This window comes from Carcharhinus amblyrhynchos, chromosome 3 (assembly GCF_965287045.1).
Source record: "Carcharhinus amblyrhynchos chromosome 3, sCarAmb.v2.hapA, whole genome shotgun sequence".
NCBI classification, from domain to species: Eukaryota; Metazoa; Chordata; class Chondrichthyes; order Carcharhiniformes; family Carcharhinidae; genus Carcharhinus; species Carcharhinus amblyrhynchos.
The window spans coordinates 100,828,063-100,849,144 of NC_137326.1; the positions used below are offsets into that span (position 1 = coordinate 100,828,063).

Genomic DNA, 21,082 nt, shown 5'->3' on the forward strand with positions numbered 1-21,082 from the left:
GCCCTTGAATGTTTGAATGGAGGCAGCCTCTCCCTTGAAGCAAAAGAGGAAGACAAAGTACCTCACTAATCTGCCATCTCAAAATGTAGCTACTGTGCTTGGATCTCACGGCACTCGAACATTTTATGATTTCAAAGGGGGTCAAAAAATAGACCTGGTGTGCCCTCACTGCTAATGTCCTTCCAAAGTGATGACTGACTATCTTTAGGTTCAATCATTTATGCATCCAACAAAGAATATTTCCACTAATTACTGCTTTCTTGATTTTTTTTTTAGCAGCAGTCTTTGTGAAACTACTGAAAGATAGTTAGGGACCCACATAAAACCATAACATCAGTTGTAATGCTATCTGCAATCTTGAAGGAAAATATTAAGGCTGTAGAGAGCATACAGAGCAGTTTCACCAGAATGCTGCCTGACGTAAGAAAATACAAATGAATGGAAGAACAATACAGATAATGGTGCTTATATATGTATGAATGAATGGGTTAGATTGGATAAATAGAAGCAGAGTGTTATCCTGTACTCGGAGAGATCAGGAATGAGGGATCTTTGATACATGATAAAATGTATGGGATAAAGAATAAATAGAAACATTGGGAAGTTGAAACTTGGGAATTCACTTCCAGGATTTATGGTTGAGGTAGAAACTCACCAATCAAGGTTAGGTTGGTGAAGGCTAAAGGACCGAGGCAACATCCACTTTTGTTAAGGTTGACTTTAGGTAGGCCAAAACCAGGTGACAAAACAAAATCGGTTTTATTAGCAAATTATTTGTATTGAAACTGCTCAGTAATGATCACTAAACAAAAATCTTGCAAAGCAATATATATCCTTTAAAAACAAATGATATGCACTTGCTTTCTTTGAGTGTTTAGGCAATCCTGCAAGGGTGAGTGGGGACATGATTAGAATTATTTGCATTTTGAGGCTAAAGGTGAAAAATGAGTTGGGTCAAATAGTCCGTTTATGTTGTAACTTCTATGCGTTTCAGCAAATGAGGAAGATGTACATTTTCTCGAATTCTACCATGAAAAATAAACAAAGATTTCTAAAGGCATTGAACTTAAAAGTGGAATTGATTTGTGCCGCTGAATATTATGGATAACACTTCATTTTCAGATACATGCCAAATAAATTGACTATAATAGAAACTGAATCACCTTTGTTTTGTATGTATACAATTAAATACACTTGTCGTCTGTGCTTGAATGTATTAAATTGATCACTGACAAGACTGCGTGATGTGAAGAAGAAAATATTAATTGAAATAGTCAGTCTTTCAATTTCAGTTTTATCTTCATTTTTGAAGCATTTCAATACAACTATTCAAGCTCCAAAAACAAGCTATTGCCATAACAATGAATATTGAAGCAAGGTAACTTCTAGCGAACAATCAATGCTCCTAGGCGATGCTTCGTTAATTTGAAGATGGGATTTTGTTGTCTCGTCTATCAGTCTGTGACTGTACCAGCGACTTTCCTATAGCTTTTGTGTCTCTGGATGGCTTCAAGTCACCAGGCAATAAAACGAGTTTCTGGCTTTTCAGTTTCTTCACTTCTCGTCTTTGTTTTCGAGCTGTTTTCAGGGCTTTAGACTTCAGAAAATTATCTTCTAACTGATAGATAAGATCCTCAATTAGGCCAACCTGTAATCAATCATCTATTAATTTAATTTTTCTTTGGAACACCAATGGAAAAATACTACATATAAAATTTTGATATCAAATGGCTTTCAAATTTTTTCAATTTGTGTTGAATATTCTAATTTCATATTTTTACTACTGCCCTATTTATCACAATATTGTGAAATAGTGAACAAACAGCTGCATGATGAACATGGAGGAAATTCATCCAAGCCAGGTGATAAATGAACATAGATGGGTGTACAGAAACTTTCCTGAACAGCATTTTTCTGTTTCCATGGCAAACACATTTACTCTTTTGACTTAATCAATTTATAATAATTACCTCTAACTTTGTGAACATTAGTTTGTGAATTCCCTATATGTCAGACCATAGGGCATACTTTGTGAAAAGAGCTGGAAATCTACACTATTGGACCAGTACTTCTCTGCATGACATGCATCTGTTCCAGCCCTCCAATAATGTAAGAAATTTATATAAGTAAAGCTGTTTATCATCTTCTGGGCTTTGTGTAATACCAACAATACTTTAAATTATTCCCTTTTCTGAGGAAGGATGTTCTCACTCAAGTGCAGCAAAGGTTTACCAGGCTAATTCTGGGGATGCTGGTACAAGTTGCATGAGGAGAAATTGACTAGGTTAGGAATGTTTTCGCTGGAGTTCAGACGAATGAGGGGGGATCTATAAGGTTAAATCTCATGGGATCCAAGGTGAGGTAACTAAATGGATAAAAAACTGGCTTGATGACAGAAGCCAGAGGGTTGTTTTTCAAACTGGAGGCCTGTGACCAGTGTTGCCTCAGGGATTGTGCTTTGTCCACTTATTATAAATGACAAATAATAATTTGGGTGAGAATAAGGGAGGCATGATTAGTAAGGTCACCGATGACATCAAGATTGGTGGCATAGAGGACAGTGAAGAAGATAATCTTCAATTGCAACAGGATCTTGATCAATTGGGCCAGTGGGCTGATGAATGGCAGATGGAATTTAGATTGATGCATTTTGGTAGATTGAACCAGGGCAGGACTTAGTCAACAGTAGGGCATTGGGGAGAGTTACAGAGTAGAGATCTAGGGATACAGGTTCATAATTCCTTGAAAGTGGAGTCGCAGGAGAACAGAGTGGTGGAGAAGGCATTTGGCATGCTTGGTTTCATTGGTCAGAACATTGAATACAGGAGTTGGGACAATTTGTTGATACTGTACAAGATGTTGGTAAGGCCACACTTGGAATACTGTGTACAGTTCTGGTCAACCTATTATAGAAAAAATATTAAACTAGAAAGAGTGCAGAAGAAATTTACTAAGATGTTACTGGGATTTGATGATTTGAGTTATAAGGTAAGGAGCATAAGAGGCTAAGAGGTAATATTTTAGAGGTTGAGAAAGTAATGAGGGGCATAGATCAGCTAGATAGTCAATATCTTTTCCCAAAAGTAAGGGTCTAAAACTAGAGAGAATAAGTTTAAGGTGAGAGGGGAGAGATACAAAAAAGTGTCCAGAGGAGCAATTTTTTCAGAGGATGGTGTGTGTGGGGAACAAGCTGTCAAAGATGGTAGCAGAGGTGGTACAATTTTGTCTTAGTGCTTAGACAGTTACTTGGATAAAATTGGTGTAGAGGGATATGGGCCAAATGCAGACAATTGGGATTAGCTTAAGGGTTTTAAAAAAACAAAGGGCGGCATGGACAAGTTATGCTGAAGGGCCTCTTTCCATACTGTAAACGTCTGACTCTATCTTATAGAGACTTATAAAATTCTAACAAGACTAGACAGAGTAGATGCAGGGAGGATGTTCCCAATGATGGGAGAGCCCAGAACCAGGGGTCACAGTCTGAGGATTTGGGGTAGACTTTAGGATGGAGGTGAGGCGACATTTCTTCACCCAGAGTGGTGAGCCTGTGAATTCATTAGCACAGGAAGTAGTTGATGCCAAAATATTGAATGTATTCAAGAGGTGGCTAGATATAGCACTTGGGGTGAATGGGATCAAAGGTTATGGGGAGAAAGCAGGGTTAAGCTATTGACGTGGATGATCAGCTATGACAGTTATGAATAGCGGAGCAGGCTCAAAGGGCCAAATTGCGGCCTCCTGTTCCTGTCTTACGTTTCATGAACTGTTGCAGTCCATCTAGTGCAAGCACACACACAGTATGGTTAGAAAGGGAGTTTCCTCCTGTCTGTGTTTCTATTAAATGAAAGACAGGCTTGCAAGTGTATATATACTACTTACACAACTTCAGGATGTCCTGAATCAGTCAATAAAGTACTTCTGAATGTAAAAACTATTATGTTAGAGGTTTTCAGCACAAGGCCCATTGGCAATTCAGTCTGTACTGGTCAAAGACAAAACAACTAGTGGGGTGCCCCAGGGGTCGGTGCTGGGGCCTCAGCTATTTACCATTTATATAGATGATCTGGAGGAGGGAACCGAGTGCAGGGTGTCGAAATTTGCTGATGACACCAAGATTGGGGGAAAGGCAAATTGTGCGGAGGGTGTGGAGAGTCTGCAGAAGGATCTAGATAGGCTGGGCGAATGGGCCAGGAAATGGCAAATGGAATTTAATGTTGGCAAGTGTGAGGTGGTCCACTTTGGTAGGAAGAATGGTAGGAAGGACTATTACTTACGTGGCGAAAAACTGCAGCAGGCGACGGTGCAGAGGGACCTCGGGGTCCTTGTGCATGAGTCGCAAAAACCCAGCTTGCAGGTGCAGCAGGTGGTCAGGAAGGCGAATGGGATGCTGGCCTTCATAGCGAGGGGGATTGAATATAAAAGTAGGGAGGTCTTGCTGCAGCTGTATAGGGCATTGGTGAGGCCGCAGCTGGAGTACTGTGTGCAGTTTTGGGCGCCGCACCTGCGCAAGGATATTTTGGCCCTGGAGGGAGTGCAGAGGAGGTTTACTAGGCTGATACCGGAGTTGAGGGGATTGAGCTATGAGGAGAGGCTGAATAAACTAGGCTTGTACTCGTTAGAGTTTAGAAGAATGAGGGGAGATCTCATTGAGACGTATAAGATGATGAATGGGATGGATAGGATAGAGGTGGAGAGACTCTTCCCGCTCAAAAAAGACAGTAGGACTAGGGGGCACAGCCTCAAGATAAAGGGGAGGCGGTTTAGAACGGAGTTGAGGAGGAACTTCTTCACTCAAAGGGTGGTGAATCTCTGGAATTCTCTGCCCGTTGAAGTGGTGGAGGCTGCCTCGCTAAATATTTTTAAGAAGCGGGTTGATGGGTTCTTGATAAGAGAGGGGATTAAGGGTTATGGGGAGAGGGCGGGAAAGTGGAACTGAGCCACAACAGATCAGCCATGATCTTATTGAATGGCGGGGCAGGCTCGAAGGGCAAGATGGCCTACTCCTGCTCCTATTTCTTATGTTCTTATGTTCTTAACTATTCTAATTGCATTTTCCAGCACATGGCCCATAGCTTTGTATGTCTTGGCATTGCAAGTGCACATCTAAATACTACTAAAATGTTGAAGGTCTCTGCCTCCACTGACCTTTGAGGCAGTGAGTTCCAGACTCCTTTGGGTGAAAAGGTTTTTTTGTCTCATCCCCTGTAAACCACCTGCCCATTACCTTAAATCTATGTCCCCTGGTCATTGATCTCTCCAAAAGGAAAGGTTTATTCCTGTCTGTCTATGTCCTTTGTAATTTTAATACAAGTCAATCATGTTCCCTCCCCACTTTTTCCTCTACTCCAAGAAAAACAACCCTAGTCTACCAAATCTCTTCATAACTAAAACTCTCCAGCCCAGGCAACATCCTAGTAAATCTCCTCTGCACCCTTTCCAGTGCTATCATATCCCTCCTATCATGTGGATTCCAGGACTGCACACACTATTCTAGCTGTGGCCTAACCAACATTTTGTATAGTCCAACAAAAGCTCCCTACTCTTGAACTCTATGCATCGGCTAATAAAGGCATATGCTGCCTTACCACCTTATCCGCCTGCCCTACTACCTTAAGGGTCTGTTGCACATGCACATCAAGATCCCTCTGATCCTCGGTGCTTCCCAGGGTCTTGCTGTTCGTAATGTATTCTCTTGCCTTGTTTGTCCTGCCCAACTGCATCACCTCTTAGTTTTCTAGATTGAATTCCATTTGCCACTGATCAGCCCTTCTATATCCTTCTGTAATCTAAGGTTATCCTCCTCAATTTATCATGTGAGGGAGCAATGTGTTAAGCAGGTAATTTGTTTGTGACATTAATTGAGGGATAAAACGTTGGTGACGCAAAAGGAATAACTGCCTTACGCTTTTGGAAAAAGTGTCATGGAACCTTTAATGTCAACTTGAGAGCAGACGGGTCTAGTTTTAATGTTTTAGCTAAAAACCTGGGGAAATCAGCCTGTGTTTATGTTCAAATCTCTCTAGAGTGGGACTTCAATCCATAACCTGCCTATGAGGTGAGAGTGCTACAACTGTGGCATGGATGACACAGAAATAGAGATGTTATTTATTAACGTTCTCTCAAATTTTGTATAGTTAGATGGTGATGAATGGTGGGATGGGTGAACAATAATGGAATGTTAACAGCAATATAACAAAGGTAATTTTGAGAAACTACCTCACTACATATATTCATATTTCAATTCAGGTAATTTAATTACATGAACTGGGAAAAAAACAGTAGAAGGTATCGCTTTCCAAGCAATTTGATCAAGCCTTAATACAACTCCATGGATTTAATCCAATTGTGTAAAACAATAAATTGAAACTTACCTTTTCAATTTTGTTCCAAACACATTCTCTGTTATTCCTGTTTCCTTCAAGGGTGTCAACAGCATCAGTCATTAATGAATGCAGCTTTAGGATAAATGTATAATAAGATTTAAGTATCAACAGGAAAATGATGATTAAACCAAATGTATATTTTATCAGCTATTATTGATGAAACCATAGCACTTCCTAATTTCTCTACTGAAAATGATGTAACGAGCAGGATGGATAAAGGGGAACTAATAGATATGATGTATTTGGTAAAAGGTTACGGCTGAAGAGGAGAGCTCAAGCTGTTTGGGATAATGCATCAGTTTGGACAGAAGATTGTTTCCTGTCATCCAATCAGGATAAATGGGTCCCACAAGAATTAATACTGGGAACTTCAGTTCTTTACAATCTATATTAATGACATGAATGAAGGGATTGCCTGTTGTAGCAAACATAGGTAGAGAAACAAGTTGTGAGGAGGGTGCAAAACATTTGCAGTGATGTGTATATAAGTTGTGAATGGGCAAGAATTTGGTAGATTTGAGTATAATGTAGGAAAATGTGAAATTATCCACTTTGAAAGGAAGAACAGAAATGCAGAAAATTTAAATAGAGGTTTTCAGAATGCTGCAGTAGAGGGGGATCTGGGTGTCCTCATCCACGAATCACAAAATATTAGTATGCAGGTACAAGCAACTAGGAAGGAAAGCAAGAGGGTGGCACATGAAAGTAGGGAAATTTGACTGCAGAGGTACAAGTGATTGCTGAGACCACAACTAGACTACTGTGTGCACTTTTGGTTGTCTTATTGAAAGACGGATATAATTATATTGGAGGCAGCTCAGAGAAGGTTCCTGGGATGAAGGAAAGATTGAGCAGAATGGGCCTATACTCATGAGTTTAAAAGAATGTGATTTTTATTGTAAGTGGACTTAATAGGGTAGATACTGAGAGGATATTTTTTCTCGTTGGGAAATCTAGAACTGAGGTTACATTTTAAAAATGAAGCATTTCCCATTTAAGACTGTGATGAGGAAAGGTTTTTGAGTGATTAGTATTGTAGCTTGAGGCAATGCTTCAAGGAAGCTTTAAATCACAATGGTAATTTATTGAACAGCAGTAAAACAATACACAAGCTTAACACCGACACAGTCCTTATCTCTGATTCCCTGGCTTGCAATGAAGGTTTCTCTTCCTTGGACCTGCCTTTTACCACTCCATGGGTCAAGGTTTGCGTGCTCTGTCCCAGTGGGTGACATTACCCACAAATGATTGCCCTTTAAAAGGGGCCTTGCTGTTAGTTAGTCAGTCTCTGGAATTCTTTTCCCCAATGTGGAGATGCTGGTGTTGGACTGGGGTAAGCACAGTAAGAAGTCTCAGAGCACCAGATTAAAGTCCAACAGGTTTATTTGGTAGCATATGCCACAAGCTTTCGGAGCACTGTCCCTTCATCAGGTGAGTGGGCGTTGTGTTCACAAACAGGGCATATATATACACACAAACTCAATGTACAAGATAATGGTTGGAAAGTAAGTCTTTACAGGTAATCAAGTCTTAAAGGTACAGACAATGTGAGTGGAGAGAGAGTTAAGCACAGGTTAAAGAGATGTCTCTAGCCAGGACAGTTAGTGAGATTTTGCAAGCCCAGACAAGTCGTGGGGGGTTACAGATAATGTGCCATGAACCCAAGATCCTGGTTGAGGCCATCCTTACATGTGCGGAACTTGGCTATCAGTTTCTGCTCAGTGATTCTGTGTTGTGTGTTGTGAAGGCTGCCTTGGAGAATGCTTACGCAAAGATCAGAGGCTGAATGTCTGTGACTGCTGAAGTGCTCCCCAACAGGAGGAGATATTCTTGCCTAGTGATTGTTGAGCAGTGTTCATTCATCCATTGTCGTAGCATCTACATGGTCTCCCCAATGTACCAGGCCTCGGGACATCCTTTCCTGTAGTGTATCAGGTAGACAACATTGGCCGAGTTGCAAGAGTATGTACTGTGTACCTGGTGGATGGTGTTCTCACGTGAGATGATGGCATCCATGTTGGTGATCTGGCACATCTTGCAGAGGTTGCTGCAGCAAGGTTGTGTGGTGTTGTGGTCACTGTTCTCCTGAAGACTGGGTAGTTTGCTGCGGACAATAGCCTGTTTGAGGTTGTGTGATTGTTTGAAGTCAAGAAGTGGGGGTGTGGGGATGGGCTTGGCGAGATGTTTGTCTTTGTCAATGATATGTTGAAGGCTTTGGAGAAGGTGTCATAGTTTCTCCGCTCCAGGGAAGTACTGGACCACGAAGGGTACTCTGTCCGCTGTGTCCTTCTGAGGCGGTCGGTGTGGTTTTTTGCTGTGACACGTCAGAACTATCGATCAATGAGTCCAGCACCATATCCTGTTCTTATAAGGGCATCTGGAAGTGTCTGTTGCGATCCTACTCATCTGAGCAGATCCTGTATATACGGAGGGCTTGTCCGTAGGGGATAGCTTCTTTAACATGTTTTGGCTGGAAGCTGGAGAAGTGGAGCATCATGAGATTATCCGTGGTCTTGTGGTACAGTGAAGTGCTGAGGTGACCATCCCTGATGGAGATGCATGTGTCCAAGAACGCAACTGATTCCAGAGAGTAGTCCATGGTGAGTCTGATGGTGGGATGGAATTTATTGATCATCATATAGTTGTTTCAGTAATTGATCGCCATGAGTCCAAAATAAGAAAATGTACCCAATCCTGGACCACAACATCTTCACTTTCAACAACCAGTTATTCATCCAGACACATGGAACAGCCATGGGGACCAAAATTTGTACCTCAATATGCCAACATCTTCATGCACAGGTTCGAACAAGACCGCTTCACTGCATAGGACCTTCAACCGATGCCAAACGCTGGATACATTGTTGACATTTTCTTCTTTTGGACTCATATATAGTTGTTTTGGTGATTGTTTGCCATGTCTTTCTAATTACTTGCTTACTAACTCTTTGTGATTCATGTAAGAGGACATCCAATTCCCTCTGTATCACAGAATTCTGAATCTCTCTCCATTTAAATAATATACTCTTTTTTAAATTCTATTTTATATTCTGTTCTTCCTGTCCACAACACTGCACATATTTCTGGTGCTGTTTGCAATGGGCACCATTTGGGTTTTTGATAAGAGAGGGGATTAAGGGTTATGGGGAGAGGGCGGGAATGTGGAACTGAGCCACGACAGATCAGCCATGATCTTATTGAACGGCGGGGCAGCTCGAAGGGCTAGATGGCCTACTCCTGCTCCTATTTCTTATGTTCTTATGTGGGCAGTGGGTCTATGGCAGGAGTGTGTTCAGTAGGCATACTGTGTAACACTACCTTATGGACTTACTATGACTGTAACACTACATTCTGCACCCTCTCCTTTCCTTTTCTATGTACAGTACACTTTGTCTATATATCACACAAGCAACAATACTTTTCACTATATACTAATACATGTGACAATAATAAATCAAATCACTGATTTGACCGAATGCTGCAATTTTGGAGCTTAACATTCCACCTAATATCTTTTCTTAAACACACATTGTTGCATGTGTGTTCAGTAGCAGACAGAACTTAAAGGGATCATCAACTACATTTAGGTTATTGATTTCTACTGGGTTTTGCTGTGAGTTTAGATGTGTTTGGTGATTTCATGGACGTTCTTAAGGGAGCAAAAACATCTGACATACTTTTCCTCATTGTGGATCAGACAGGAGAATTGCTCCCCAAACACACAGGACAGATATCCTCCTAAGGATCTTTTCCCTTTCTTTTCTTCTCATTATTCACTGTTACATAAGGAAAATCACTGTCTCTGTACTAGAAGAGGGCTGATGGCAAACAAAAGTAGTCCCAGCATTGATCCTTGTGAAACACTACTTCCTACAATTTGCAATTTAGATAAACAAACTGGACTTAGTATCATCCAGATATTTTACTTGTGATGCTAAGTTGGGGGATTGGTTAATGCTGCACCAAAATTCCAGAAGACATTAATAAACTTGCAAAGTGGGCATATTTACATGATAATTCATTCCTTGTAAGGATAAATTCCAATGAGAATAACAGGTCAAATGCTCCTTTGATAATTGCAACAACTTCTATTTACATAGCACCAGTAATAAAATGTCTTCACAAGATATTTCACAGGGACTTCAGAAAACAAAATGTGGTACCAAGATATGTAAGAAAATTAGGTCAGATTAAGTAAAGGTTTCTCAAAGAAGTAGATTTTAAGAAGTTTGTTAAAGGAGAAAAATGAGATGGAGAGGTTTAGAGGAAGAATTCCTCAACTTAAGACCCTGGCAGCTGAAGGCATAGCCACCAACAGTGGAGTGATTAAAATCGGGGTTATTCAAGAGGCCAGAATTAAAGGAAAACAGGTATCATGATAAACTGTAGGCTGGAGGAGATTATGAAGATTTGATTTATTACTGGCACATGTATTGACATACAGTGAAAAGTATTATTTCTCGTGCGCTATACCAACAAGTATACTGTTCATAAAGAAGGAAACGAGAGAGTGCAGAATGTAGTGTTACAATCACAGGGTGTAAAGAAATATCAACTTAATGCAAGATAAGTCCATTCAAGAGTCTGATAGCAGCAGGGAAGAAGCTGTTCTTGAGTTGGTTGGTACATGACCTCAGACTTTTGTATCTTTTTCCTGACAGAAGAAGGTAGAAGAGAGAATGTCTGGGGTGCGTGTGGTCCTTAATTATGCTGGCTGCTTTGCTGATGTAGCAGTAAGTGTAGACAGTCAATGGTTGGGAGGCTGGTTTGCATGATGGACGGGGCTACATTCATGACCTTTTGTAGTTCCTTGTGGTCTTGGGCAGAGCAGGAGTCATACCAAGCTGCGATACAACCAGAAAGAATGCTTTCTATAGTATATCTGTATAAGTTGGTGACAGTCATAGCTTCTGAGAAAGTAGGCTTTCTTAACTATAGTGTCGGCTTGGAAGGACCAGGCCAGGTTGTTGATCTGGACACCTAAAAACTTGAAGATCTCGATCCTTTCTACTTTGGCCCTGTTGATGTAGGCAGGGGCATGTCCTTCTTTAAGCTTCCTGAAGTCGATGACAATCTCCTTCATTTTGTTGACATTGAGTGAGAGATTATTTTTGCCACACCAGTTCACCGGATTCTCTATCTCATTCCTGTACTCGGGGGAGGGGTGAAGTGATGGAGGGATTTGAAAATAAGGATGCAAGTTTTAATTTGCAGGTGTTTGGATCAGTGAGCACAAAGACAATAGGGCTCATAAGCCATCTGCAATGTCACAGATAATGCTGACATCTCATTTCCATCCTGCCATCCACAAGAAAAAAATATCATATGGCAATCCCTCGTATTGAAATGGAATGTGGAACTTGCGACCACAGAAAGCAGTTGGCATACAAGTCTAGAAGTAGTGCGAGAAGATAGGTAATCATAAGGGAGATGGCATAGTAAGTTGTGCTGATGTTATATTAAGCAAGACGGCAAAAAGTTTATGTAGAGTGGAAGCACTAACGTGGATCAATTGGACTGAATGGCCTGTTTCTATTCTTTGCATTTATGTAATACTATGATAAAATTACCCCAAGAAAAAAAGTATGTAGGGCAAGGATTGACCATTCATTGCAAAGATCACCCAAAGAAAATCTGGGATGACACTGATCTGATGCAGCCAGTTTTATGTTCTTGCCTATGATGAAAGTTATACCCAAGCAGTCCTTAACATCACTTTATTATAGTAATATACTGATGTTGAAGTAGCCTATTTTAAATATAGGAACAATTATATCAGAAGATTTATAGGAAGTTGTCTTACCAGTTCAATTTCATGTTGACTCATTTCATGCAGATAGGGCATGGTGGCTAGTTCTGCAATTGTCTGGTTAATCACTTGTGCTTGCTCCTTCATACGTTTTAGCTGACTCAGGTAACTAGCATACTGTAATTTCTCGAGTACACCTGCACCAGGGCAAATCCCCCCCTGACCCTCATCAAAAAAAGACATGTTAGAGAGATATCAAAATATTTCTGATCAATGTCAACTTATTTGTAGAATAACTATCTAAATGACAATTTCCTATTAAAGGTAAGCATATTGAATTTAAGTATCAGTAAGTTCTTTTCCTTTTTTTAAAATTCTGAATGTTTGGTCTCACAATCTTACTCAACTTTTAGAAAAAAGATAACAAAATTATAGCTTCTTTATCTTTTTACATCCATAAATTCAATCTTGGGTATTCGAGGACCATATTTCAACATAATTCTAAAAAGTGAATTCTATATAAAACATAGTTTGGCACTGCAGATGGCTTGTGCTTATAAAAGTTGTGATCAATACATGTGCAAATATGTTTGATTAGGTGGTGCAGTTGCCTAGAGAATTCTAGGCTTGAATCCTGTACAGAGAAATGGGATCCAAATCTCTTGTTTGATTAATTTTTGTACATATATTATTTTAGAAAAATCCTGTGCCTTGTTATCACTTCCCCTGTACAAAATCTAATTTACTCTTGCCACCATTTCAGTACACTTCATGAAATCACACAGCAGAGGACTCTTTGAAAGCCATCCAATTCGCACTCCAAGCTCTTTCTCCATAATGATGGAGATTTTTCCTTTTCAATGTGTATCCAATTTTCTTTTAAAAGTGACTGTTAAGTTGCTTTCATCATCCTTTTAGGCATTGCATTCGAGATCGTAACCACTCGTCATGTAATAAGAAAAATGCTCAACTTCTTCCCATGCTCCCACCAAACCCCACATCACCACTGCTCTTGCTAATTACCTTAAATCTGTGTCATTTGCTGATCCTCCTGCTAATGAAAACAGTTTCTTCCAACTACTCTATGAAAGCCTTTCACAATTTGCAAGTTAATAAAAATTTTAATGTCCCAATTTATAATAGAATCTGCGTATGTAATTATAGCATCCAGTAATTCTGTAACCTAGGCACTGGGTTGTGCAGTACTATCTTTCACTACGGAAATTGCTCAAAGCATTTTGGAAATATAACTTTTCATTCAAAAATTTTCAAACCAACAGTTTTTCTCCCAATAGATTTCTAATGTCTAAAGTTTGAAATGCTACAACATTCACTAAATTACACAACTGTATCTAATAATGTGACTTTCATGTCCCAATTTGTGGCATGACATGCATATGACATTGAAACTATACAGTCATCTATGAAGCTAGTGGTCAGCTGTGGAATGAAGAGTGATAGAACCTCTAGGGCATCGATGGAAGTTCAAACTGCTGAGCTCTGGAGTATCTCCTCTAGTTTTCAAAGCACAAAGTGCATGGACGTAGCTTCATGTACCATATCATTCCTGAACATGTTCCTGTGTACAGCAATGGCCTTTGTGAGAATTAGTCTCCTGGGAGTGACACAGGTCATGGAAGAGGCATGTGATGTCCTCTCTCAGAATGAAAGCCTATCTGCTTCTCCCCCTAGCCTCTCAACCAGTGCCCTTCTTGTTTACAGAATAGTCAGTTGGGCTAACAGAAAGGAAAAAAAAAATTAGGTCAGTATTTTTATTTCCCAGTTTTACTGGTGTTTCATTTTAAAGGCCAGTTCAGACCAACATTCTTATTTCCCCATTTTCCTTCCAGGCTAGCCAACACTGACATTCAGCAGTCTGACAATAGGTCCTCAACAGCCAGGGCTCCTTGAGATCAACCATTACTGCCATCTCAAATACTATCAGTGGAATTTCAGCAGCCTTCCACCTCCCAAGCTATAACCATAGGAGAATTGTCATGTCGTTAATCGGACACAAGAACTTTGCACAAGATTGTTTATTAGTTAGGAATTAACAAACAAAGCAGCTTTTTTTTGTCTTTATCTTAACTTAGCAGTTGATCTGAACATTTTGTTGTAATGTGAGCACAATATCCAAGGTGGTGTATATTTTCAGGATGTTCATTTGATATGTGTCTATGGGATGATGGGAAGGATTGTTAATTCACTGAACAGGGAGGGATTATTCAATTGAAGCTCTCTTTAATTACTTGCTATCACATGTTTCTAGCAGATGTTTGGATTGATTGCTCCTGCTCTATTTCAAACTTTGTCTTCCATCTGATCTTCCTCCTATTGACAATCCACTTCTTTTTCTTAGGTGTCTCTAAAGCTTGCCCCTTTTACAGGGCAAAATTATGAAGCATGCCACAGATGACAATGAATCTAGTAATTTGGGGTTATACAGCAGAACATGTCCCGACCCATTAAGGGAAAAAAAATGTGATTTAGAAGGCCTATTATTCTAGTACAGGCTTAGCTCTCTCTATACTGTCCTGTTGTGTCTATGCTTGCGTTTCTGACTGGATTCATAAATCAGGTGGTTGGGATAACCCTTGTCCCCAGGCAACTGGATCAACACTATTTTCTGGGTGGAAGGGAGAAGATATTGAATTTTGGCACGGAATGACATTCTGCACTAGTGCAAGGGAACAAGGCATAATAAATATTTGTCGTTGCACATTGTGGGAGTGGAATCTTCTCTTCACATGCAAGGTAATAGGTGCAGTCAATGATGTCCATCTGTGGGCAGCTTGTTGTCCTGACAAAGCTTGCAACTCTTTCCTGTTGCTTCACTGTCTCCATGATAACAAAATGAATTGGTTCCTTATAGAGTAAACTGTTCATTACACCCCAGGAGCAATGAACACAAACTGCGATAACTTTGGCTGCAGCCTGAAATGATACTATGGTGTCAAAAGTAAGCAGACCACTTCTTTGACAGTCACAGACAGTGCAGCATTTCAGCTAGTGTTGCACAGGCAGCACAGTGACAGCAACTCTTGTGAAAGCAAGCAAGATAGATCATCCACCATCCACGTGTCACTTCTGGCTGAAGGTGGTTGCAAATGCTTCCATCAAGTCTTTTGCACAGATTATATGGGCTCCCGCCACATTGATGATACAGACATTTGTGGAGCCTTCGACTCTGGTTGGTTGTTTCATTGTCCATCATCATTCATGAATTTTAAAATGTGTTCTAACATCAAATAATTTTGAAAAATAACAGGAATATTGCTGGAAGCAAAATAAATAACTTCCATCAACAGACCTTATTGGATTGCACTGATAAATTTTGAACAAGGAGGGGATTATCCATTAATGGGCAGTTATGAGCAAAAGTGGACATGTGTAGGGCTTCTGCATAAAGCATGGCAGCTGACAGCTGGCAAAAATCCTTGATCAAACATGATGAATGGAAACCTATACATATGGAAGATGATAAAAGGAGTCTTGAGAGCACATGTTGGTTTTGTAGTTTTGCAAGTACTTTGGTGCTTCCCTTCCTATCCAAGATCTTATTCCTAGGTTAAAATCGGAATTTATAAGCTTTTGGTTGGTCGGGCATGCTTTAAAAGATCCTAATTCTTCTGTACTCTAATTAGAGTTTGCATGTTAAAGATTATGCAGATTATTTTCCCACCAATAATCATTAACAAACTATCCTGTTCTTGTTACACTATTTTCCTTATTTCTTTATTTCATCATATGGAATAGTTCCTGCATTAACACTACACAAATAGATCCAAACACACAATTAGCGCCACTTTTTGATTTATTTATCAAGAACTGACTCTAGCCATCCCTGAAGTATCTTCCTGCCACTCATAGAAAGACTTAGTCCAATTAGCAAAAACTCAATTGAGATCAAACAGCAATCTTGGCTACAAATGAAATTTGGTCCACCATGGGTGAGGGAAGTTTATACAAGAGTAATAGTAAGTGGGCTAACTTCCTTTGCACACACAACTTTAGCTAAAGGTGCATTTAATATAATTCAGCTTGTTTAATATGGGTATTAGAGCAATGGAGTTGGAGGTGCAGATCTTGCTTTCTAAATATATGGTTCAACATAATAGGGCTGAGAGCAAGAACTCATAATTATAAATCTATGTCGTTGTTCAGCTTCTATATTAATTTTCTTTGAAATTTGTAGTTGTACAACCTTTGTCATAATGTTGCCTTTTTCATATGTTCTGAGCTCTTTTCTGCAAGGAAGGAATGAAGAGGTCTATAAGTAAGAGTAATATCATGTGTTGAATGGATGGATAGACAGCACTTCTGTGGACAGACATTGCCTAAGGATAACAGTGAATGGCAATTATAGATGAACAGATAGCAATATGAGGAAATGGACAGAAATGGATGGGTGCACCTGCAAGTTTCGTTGGTGTCAGGACAGATGTTCTGCGGTAGATTTGAGAAGACAGAGTGAGGGATTAGTGTGATCCATACAACAGGATGTAGTTGAATGTACCATTGTGCTCATCTATCCTGCAATGCGTAGGTCATTAAATTGCATTTGGCAATAACTCCATGCGTGTGGTACCACAATCCTGTTGCTCACCTGCGGGTAACCTTCAGTCATATCTTCTTGGTTTCATTGGCAGGTTCCTTCCTCCTGTCAGTAGTGAACAGTGTTTCCTGCAGGCCCTCATAGCTCCCAGAATTACAATTAGGGTGGTACCACTAAAGCAATATACAATCTTTGAAATCTGAGCTCTATTATGTCAATTTGATGTCATTCTGCTCTCAATTCCAGAATCCATCAAGGTTTATCACTCCTTTTAAATAGTGGAATTGAACATAAGAACATAAGAAATAGGAGCAGGAGTAGGCCATCTAGCCCTTCGAGCCTGCCCCGACATTCAATAAGATCATGGCTGATCTGTCGTGGCTCAGTTCCACATTCCCGCCCTCTCCCCATAACCCTTAATCCCCTCTCTTATCAAAAAACCATCAACCCACGTCTTAAAAATATTTAGCGAGGTAGCCTCCACCACTTCAACGGGCAGAGAATTCCAGAGATTCACCACCCTTTGAGTGAAGAAGTTCCTCCTCAACTCCGTTCTAAACCATCCCCCCTTTATCTTGAGGCTGTGCCCCCTAGTCCTACTATCCTTTCTGAGCAGGAAGAGTCTCTCCACCTCTATCCTATCCATCCCATTCATCATCTTATACGTCTCAATGAGATCGCCCCTCATTCTTCTAAACTCTAACGAGTACAAGCCTAATTTATTCAGCCTCTCCTCATAGCTCAACCCCCTCAACTCCGGCATCAGCCTAGTAAACCTCCTCTGCACTCCCTCCAAGGCCAAAATATCCTTGCGTAAGTACGGCGCCCAAAACTGCACACAGTACTCCAGCTGCGGCCTCACCAATGCCCTATACAGCCGCAGCAAGACCTCCCTACTTTTATATTCAATCCCCCTCGCTATGAAGGCCAGCATCCCATTTGCCTTCCTGACCACCTGCTGCACCTGCAAGCTGGGTTTTTGCGACTCATGCACAAGGACCCCAAGGTCCCTCTGCACCGTCGCCTGCTGCAGTTTTTCGCCACGTAAGTATTAATTCTTCCTACCATTATTCCTACCAAAGTGGACCACCTCACACTTGCCAACATTAAATTCCATTTGCCATTTCCTGGCCCATTCGCCCAGCCTATCTAGATCCTTCTGTAGACTCTCCACACCCTCCGCACAATTTGCTGTTCCACCAATCTTGGTGTCATCAGCAAATTTTGACACCCTACACTCGGTTCCCTCCTCCAGATCATCTATATACATGATAAATAGCTGAGGCCCCAGCACCGACCCCTGGGGCACTCCACTAGTTACCATCCGCCAATCCGAATAGCACCCATTGACCCCCACTCTCTGCCTCCTATTTGACAACCAATCCTCTATCCACGCTAACACCCTACCCCCAACTCCATGTCCCCTGACCTTCTGCAATAACCTCTTGTGAGGTACCTTGTCAAACGCCTTCTGAAAATCAAGAAAGACCACATCCACCGGCTCTCCTCTATCCGCCGCCCTAGACACATCCTCAAGCTAAATGGTTGAATAAGAACATAAGAAATAGGGGCAGGAGTAGGCCATCTAGCCCTTTGAGCTTGCCCCGCCATTCAATAAGATCATGGCTGATCTGAAGTGGATCAGTTCCACTTTCCCACTTTCTCCCCATAACCTTTAATTCCCTTGTCTATCAGAAATCTATCTACCCATGACTTAAATATATTCAGCGATGTAGCCTCCACCACTTCAATGAGCAGAGAATTCCAGAGATTCACCACCCTTTTGAGTGAAGAAGTTCCTCCTCAACTCTGATCTAAACTGCACCCCCCCCCCCCTCCCCCCCCCTATTTTGAGGCTGTGCCCTCTAGTTCTGCTATCATTTCTAAGCGGGAAGAATCTCTCTATCTCTATCCTATCTAGCCCCTTCATTATCTTGTAAGTCTCTATAAGATCCCCCCTCAGCCTTCTAAACTCTAACGAGTACAGACCCAGTCTATTCAATCTCTCTTCATAGGCTAACCCCCTCATCTCCGGTATCAGCCTGGTGAACCTTCTCTGCACTCCCTCCGAAGCCAGAAAGAATATGTAAATACAGTGGAAAAAAGTCACTAACAGATGTGCTGCACTTCCTCTGGAGTTCCTGTTGTGATCGGAACTTAAAATCCAGTCCTATAGCACAGAAAGTGAAAACATACATATCACTTGAGGAGCCACGACCAACCCTCCATTTTAGTAACAGGGATTGCGGAAGCATGGGGAGTATGTTCATCCAAATGAAAATCAGCAATAGATCACAAAACTTAGGTGGGGAATAATCATAAGAAAGTTTGTAGTTTCAGATTGTTCTGCTTCCTCTCTCTAGTGAACTAGAAGAAATAGCTGAAAGTCTTGTTATTTTGTTTGACTTTTTGTTAATTCATAAAGTGCAAACATACGTCATACATAATAGTGGCAGAAGTGGGTTATTCATTCCCTCAAACCTTCTCCGCCATTCAATAAGACCATGGATGATCTGTTTGTGTTTCAAGTTCTTTCCCATCTTTTCCTAATTACCTTGGGAATCCGAAGTTCATGGTGCCACCTTCATCTATCAATGCTGTTATCTGGCTCTTTAAACTCTTAGCCACGAAAATTCAATTACTGCACTTGCAATTACGGTTTTTCTTTCTGTTTCTTTACAATTACCTTTGGGGTTACCCAAGAACCAATCTTGTCTTCCTGCTCTTCATCATCTAAGTGCTGTTCCTAATGACATCACAGTATCAGCTACTATATTTATGTGACAGCATACAGCTTTATTTCTCTATCACTTTCCTTTAACCCACAGCCGTAGTTGTGCTGTCAAATGTCTGGATCGCTTCTTCATAACCAAAGCCTCTCATTTCTGGTACAATTTTACCAAGGATGTAATTTTAATCCAACCCAGATGACAGTAATGACAAAAGGCAATCGAGCATAAATCAGATGGCGTGTCTGACCCAAACCCACAGCATTCCCACTGGGCTGGTGAAATTAAAATTACCTCCTAAATCTCTCATGTACTCTCTCCATAGTCTTCACATCTTTACCAAACTAACACACGCAAAATAATACAATTTTACAACTAGGTTCTAACCAATAATTTGTATAGGTTTAGCATTACGCTGTTTGTTTTTGTGCTCTATGCACTTATTTGTAAAACCAAAGATCGCATAAGCTTTCTTAAGAACTTTATCAATTCAGCATTCCATTTTGAAAGAATTATGTATCTAAATCCTACGTTTCTGTGATTCTCTTTAAAGTTTTATTATTTATTTTTCTTATTAAACCTTCAAAAATGTATCACCTCAGATTTCTCCACATTAAATTCATCCAACATTTATCATCCTAATTTACTCATTTATGTTGTATTGAAATCACTTACAGTTCACTTTACAGTTAACTATTTCCATTATCTAGCATAGTCCACAAATGTTGATATTGTATCCCGTATCCAATTCAGTGCATTTAAATATATATTTTAAAAAAATGCCTCTAATTCAAAAAGTTCCATTAACTATTACCTAATTCTGATTTCTTTCAAACAATTTCTAATTTGTGCCTTCACAATTAATTTGTTATTCTACCACCAAGGCTCCTATGCAGTATCCCATTAAATGTCTTTTAAAACTCCATAGAGTCCATTGCATTTTCTTTATCAATGTACTCAAGAGTTGACTCAACTTTGCATTTTGAAGATCCATACCAACTAGTCTGTCTTGGATGTATGAATGTATGACTTTCTAAGTAAGCTTTAACTTTATCTTGCGTTCCAATGTTGTGATAAAAATGGATTCCAAGCCTCCACTGGCTGGCAGCAGGACCTTCTCAGCAATTTTATCACAGCAAGCCTAATAAGATGAATTGTAGCAGTCTGTGTCCATCTGGAGATTGACTGGACAAATCTCTTTGCAATTTATATTTGTCACAGGGTTTTTGCTTGGCATCCTGATGGAAACATCAATGAGGTCCTGAGCTGTGATTTCTGATAGGAATCTAGTTCTTAGAAATACTGGGCTCTCCCCAGTTTTCTCTTCCTTGTTGGCTGCAATGATTTACTTTATGCAAGGGGTAACAAAGCTCTAACTTATGTGAGAACTATTATCAGTTATGGCTTGAAATGAGCCTGTAACAAAAAAGTACAACAGAATAATGACTTTAACATCACTCTGGCTGGTTGAAGGTTGAAGATACATGCTCTTGGTTGTAGCATCAGTAGATCGGTTCCACTTTTCTGAATCATAGATGTTGAAGACAGATTTCTTCTGACATATTGAAGTAGCTACGGCTGAGTTACATTATGTAATTCTTATGCTGTTATGTAGCTGGCTTGCAGCTTCTCCTTCTATAAGAAAAATCCTCCTCCTCCAGGTCCA

General features: G+C 40.3%; 1 protein-coding gene across 1 annotated transcript in view; it reads right to left on the reverse strand.

Moving 5' to 3' along the window:
- Positions 1-1,420: 1,420 nt before the first annotated feature.
- LOC145341236 (spermatogenesis-associated protein 16-like) overlaps positions 1,421-21,082 on the reverse strand; it is a 118,023-nt gene continuing 98,361 nt past the window's right edge. The window contains exons 8-10 of the mRNA XM_080186162.1: positions 12,187-12,351; positions 6,372-6,455; positions 1,421-1,648 (exon numbers count right to left, since the gene is read on the reverse strand). Coding sequence (XP_080042288.1) covers positions 1,421-1,648; positions 6,372-6,455; positions 12,187-12,351 — 477 coding nt within the window. The remainder of the gene's footprint in view (positions 1,649-6,371; positions 6,456-12,186; positions 12,352-21,082) is intronic.